The sequence below is a fragment of the Chiloscyllium plagiosum genome, chromosome 40 (genome assembly GCF_004010195.1).
Source record: "Chiloscyllium plagiosum isolate BGI_BamShark_2017 chromosome 40, ASM401019v2, whole genome shotgun sequence".
NCBI lineage: Eukaryota > Metazoa > Chordata > Chondrichthyes > Orectolobiformes > Hemiscylliidae > Chiloscyllium > Chiloscyllium plagiosum.
The window spans coordinates 14,531,946-14,536,985 of NC_057749.1; the positions used below are offsets into that span (position 1 = coordinate 14,531,946).

General features: G+C 48.4%; 1 protein-coding gene and 1 long non-coding RNA gene across 2 annotated transcripts in view; one reads left to right on the forward strand and one right to left on the reverse strand.

Moving 5' to 3' along the window:
- The window catches only part of LOC122542546, a 7,754-nt gene extending 3,087 nt beyond the window's left edge, over positions 1 to 4,667 (reverse strand). The window contains exons 1-3 of the long non-coding RNA XR_006309814.1: positions 4,200 to 4,667; positions 2,354 to 2,944; positions 1,474 to 1,589 (exon numbers count right to left, since the gene is read on the reverse strand). This is a non-coding gene — a long non-coding RNA (uncharacterized LOC122542546). The remainder of the gene's footprint in view (positions 1 to 1,473; positions 1,590 to 2,353; positions 2,945 to 4,199) is intronic.
- A 98-nt stretch (positions 4,668 to 4,765) lies between these two features.
- Positions 4,766 to 5,040, forward strand: part of ubl7a (ubiquitin-like 7a (bone marrow stromal cell-derived)) — a 15,480-nt gene continuing 15,205 nt past the window's right edge. The window contains exon 1 of the mRNA XM_043680414.1: positions 4,766 to 4,987. Coding sequence (XP_043536349.1) covers positions 4,813 to 4,987 — 175 coding nt within the window. The 5' untranslated portion in view covers positions 4,766 to 4,812. The remainder of the gene's footprint in view (positions 4,988 to 5,040) is intronic.

Sequence of the window (5,040 nt, forward strand, 5' to 3'; positions counted from 1 at the left end):
CGTGCAGAGACCCCAGTGCGTGTCTGTCTCTCTCTCTCTGTGGGGTGTGGGGTGGGGAAAGGGAGCGCAGTTCGCGAACCTTCTCAGCCAACTGTCACCTCGTTGCCCGGCACAGCCTCCAGCGGCTCGGCGCTCTGGGATGGCCCCGGCTCAGCCCCCCTCTCCCGGCAGCGGCACTCCCGCTGCAGCCGCTCCAGCTGCCGGGACGTGGCCTCCAGGGCGGCCTCGAGCTGGCGGCTCCGCTGCCGGAGGTGGTCGTTCTCCCCCTTGAGGCAGGCGATGAGGGTCCGGGCCACCCTCTGGCTGGAGCTGCAGCGGAGCCGCATGATGGCCTGGACAGCCGCCTGCTCCCAGGAGCCGCTGGGGGGTAAGGGCGACGGCGGCAGCCAGGGCCTCGGCTCGTCGAGCCGCTGCTGGTGCTGCTTCTTGCGGGCCCTGGTGACCCGGGTCTCCCGGACCCGCCGCTCCTCGGCCTCGGCCTCCTCCTCCTCCTCGTCCCAGGTCGGGGCCTTGGGCAGCAGCAGGATCTCAGCCCGCGACTTCTTGCGGAGGCCGAGGCCCAGCAGCAGGGTCCCTTCCTCCAGGTGCAGGGAGCAGACGGCGGCCCCGGGCCCAGGGTCGGGGCCGGACACCAGCTTCAGACCGCGGCCCCTCAAGGCCTGCACCCACCGGCCCCGCTCGTCGACGCCGCTCGGGAAGTTGTAGAAGCAGAAGGGCTCAAGGCAGGGGCACTCGCGGTGGAGCTGCGGCCGGTGCTGCTCGCAGGCCGCCTCCCTCCACTGGCTCAGGGCGCTGTGGGTATTGGTGCAGCCGCGGACAGCGCAGCTCCGGCTGTCACCCTCTTCATAGGCCATAGCCGGAACCGGAACTACTGACCCCGCGACCTCTCCCCCGCCCCGCCCCGCTCACCGGAACCGGAAACTCCCTCGGACCGAAAAAAAAACCCCGGTTTTCCCCTGATCCCGCCTCCAGGAAGTGACGTAGGACCCCAAACCGGAAGAGCGCTTTTTAAAACATATATATATAAACAAATAAACTATTTTTGACTTTAATTTTTAAAATGAAAACCTTTTCCAGGTTAAAGTTTGCTGGAGGCAGGTCACTGTGAGAGGAGGCTTGAGCAAGGCTCCCAAGAGGAGACATGGGAACTGGGCTGGAAATAGGACAGAGAAGAATTTTAATGTTAAAATATCTCACAACTCCAGGTTGTGGTCCAACAGGTTTATTTGGATGCACTTGCCTCCTGAGCGCTGCTCCTTCATCAGGCTGTTATACTGCTAGGCCATTCCAGTTGGACAATCACTAGGTTGTTAATCTAGAGACCCGGGTCGTGTCCTGGGGACTGGAGTTCAAATCGAATTTTAATTCAATAAAAGTCCGTAACTAAGAGTCCAAGGATGACCACTGTCAATTGTTGGGAAAAATCCATCTGGTTCACTAATCCCCTTTTGGGAAGGATACTGCCATCCTTACCTGGTTTGGCCCACGTGTGACTTCAGACCCAGAGTAATGTGGTTGACTCTTAACTGTCCTCTGGGCAATTAGGGATGGTCAATAAATTGCTCCCTTAGCCAACAACATCCTGATCCCTGAATGAATAAGATAATTTAACATGTTAACTATGTTCAATGTGAAAAATATTCAATATTTGTTATAGAACAATACAGCCCAGAACAGGCCCTTCAGCCATCGATGTTGCACCAACCTGTGAACCAATCAAAGCCCCTACACTATCCCATCATCATCCATGTGCTTATCCAAGGATTATTTAAATACCCCTAATGTGGCTGAGTTAACTACATTGGCAGGAAAGGCATTCCACCCCCTTACCACTCTCTGAGTAAAGAAGCTGCTTCTGACATCTGTCTTAAATCTATCACCCCTCAATTTGCAGCTCTGCCCCCTTGTACAAGCCAACATCATCATCTTAGGAAAAAAGACTCTCAGTGTTCACCCTATCAAATCCTCTGATCATCTTGGATGTCTCTATTAAATCCCCTCTTGGGTCTGTTCTCATTGGAGAGAAGAAGGCTAAGTCCCTCAGTCTTTCCTCATCAGGCCATCCCTCCACACTGAACACACTATGTTCAGTTTGTTTTTACAATTAATATGCTTAATGCCAAATATGATGACAGAGTGTGGAATAGGTACAGTACAAACAGAACCCTTCATCCCAGACCTAGTTCCCATGTCTCCTTTTGGTAGCCTTGCTCAAGCCTCCTTTTCACAGAATAATCCAATTTCCTCTCACAGTGAGCTGCCTCCATCCCTCAGGCAGCACATTCCAGATCTAAAATACTTCCCACATGAAAAGGTGCTTGCTCATGACACCTTCACATCTTTTGCCAATCACCTTAAATCAGGGTCCTCTTGCACATGTGCCTTCCATCAATAGGAATAGTTTCTCTTCATAGTTATTATGTCTGGACTCATGATTTTGAACACCTCTATCAGATTTCCCTTTAAACTCCTACAGGCTAAAGAGAACAGACCTAGCTTCTACAATCTTCCCACATTTATGAGCACTTTCTTCTTTGGAATCATTCTTGCAAATTTCACTCACTGCATTTGAAAGAAAATTGTCTCTCGTCACCTCTTGTTCTTTTTCCAATCACCTTAAAGTGGTATCATCTGGTTCTCAATTCTTCTGCAATGGAAGTCTCCAATTACTCTTAGTGAGGGGCTGTTAAGGTGGAATGGCAACTGGGTTCAAGTCCCACCTGCTTGTTAATAACATCTATAAACAGGTTGAGTGGAAAGTAGCTAAAACTGCTGTGTCCAGATTCCTCTTGATTTTAAGCGGCTTAATCAAATCTCCTCTCCGCCTTTTCTGGGAACAATATCCACATTAAATGAGGTCCTCTATCCCCTGACACAAAATTAAATTGAAAACATAATTATATTAACACAGCTGTGCAGATTCATGCCCCAATGGAGATTAAATCTGTAAAACAAAGACAGAAAATGCTTGAAATACTAAATAGGTCTTGCAGCATCTGTGGAGAGATAAACATAGTTAACATTAGTGAGTTTTGAGAAGACTTGTAGCTCAGGTTGAGGTTCTGGATGTTGGTTTGCTCGCTGAGTTGGAAGGTTCATTACCAGATGTGTCGTCACTATACTAGGTTACATCTGCAGTGAGCCTCCAGACAAAGCACTGTTATTTGTGCTTTCTAGTTATGTGTTTGGGTTTCCTTGGGTTGGTGATGTCATTGCATGTGGTGATATCATTTCCTATGGTGATGTCATTTTCAGTTCTTTTTCTCAGGGGATGGTAAATGGGATCCAAGTCAATGTTTTTGTTTATAAGAGTTCCGGTTGGAATGCCATGTTTCTAGGAATTGTCATGCATGTCTCTGTTTGGCTTGTCCTAGGATGGATGTGTTGTCCCAGTGGAAGTGGTGTCCTCCCTTATCTGTATGTAAGGATAATAGTGAGGGAGGGTCATGTCCTACATGGACATCAACTAGCCACAAAACGACATGACCCTCTCACATTAGTATCCTTACATACAGATAAGGAAGGACACCACTTCCACTGGGACAAGACATCCATCCTAGGACAAGCCAAACAGAGACACGCATGGCAATTCCTAGAAGCTTGGCATTCCAACCGAAACTCTATCAACAACACATTGATTTGGATCCCATTTACTTCCCCTGAGAAAAAGAACAGGAAATGACATCAACATAGAAAATGACATCACCAAGGCAATTACATCATCAAACCAAGGAAACCCAAACATGTAAACTGAAAGCAGGAAACACCAGCAGTGCTTTGTCCGGAGGTTCACAGATGATGTTACCTAGTATGGTGACGAAACATCTGAAAATGAACCTTCCAGCTCAGCGAACAAAGTTACATCCATAGTTAACGTTTCAGGCTTTTCTCCACAATGCTGCCAGTCCTGTTGGGTTTCTCTACTAGTTTCAGGGGAGGTAATGCCACAGTGGTATTATTGCTAGACTATTAATCTAGACTCCCAGTTAATGTTCTGGATTAGTGGTGCTGGAAGAGCACAGCAGTTCTGGCAGCATCCAAGGATGTTCTCTGGCCTGGGTTCAAAAGCCTACCATGCCAGATGGTTACATTTGAATTCAATACAAATCTGGAATAAAAGTCTAGCCATTGTCAATTATCAGGGAATAACCTATCTGGTTCACTAATGCTCTTCGAGGAAGGAAATCTATTGTCCTTACCTGGTCTGGCTTGCATGTGACTCCAGACCCACAGCAACGTGGATAGCCAATAAATGCTGCCATCAGTCAACCCAGCAAATGTGATTTTAAAAAATAATTATGTTTTTATGTTAACATTTCGAGACTGAAGACTTTTGTTCAGAATTTGAGGAGGGAAAAAAGGGAGACTCATCAAACTGGACTTTAAAGCCAGGTTAGAATGCAAAGGAGAAATCTAATATAGGTCTCCTGGTGATCAGGAGAGACTAAATGGAAAACGTCTCTTTGTACAAAAAAAAGGGAATGGTGATGGGGAAAATAAAGATTGGAAAAATATGTCCAGAATGATGTCAATCTCAGAGACTCCCAGACAATACAGGAGCAGTTGGCAACCTCATACAGATGCATTCTGGGAATTGTAGTTCCAGAATAAAATCAACCAAGAGAAAATATTAAAAGTTGTTAATTGTCAGAATACCAGGAGATAATGGAGAATCCATTTATTTTTATTTGTTGTTTTGTTTGTTATTTATCTGTTTTGGCTGGTTTCCGGTATGGTGACGCAGCAAACCGGCCGCCGCTTCCGGTCCGTCTCCATAGGAACCGGGCCTAGGCCTCAGGCTCCGTCTAGAAGATGCGGCCGGAGGTGATTGCTGTCAAACTGGCCGAGCAGCCGCGGGCCCCGAAGCTGCTGCTGCCTCTGCCCGAGGGCCTGCAGCAGGGCCCCGGCGGCGGAGTCCGGATCTCCGCCTTGAAGGAGCTGATTGTCGAGAAACTGCCCGGAGCCGCGGCCGCCCCGGAGCTTATGGGTATGGGTATGGGTATGGGTATGGGTATGGGTATGGGTATGGGGGAAAGGAGC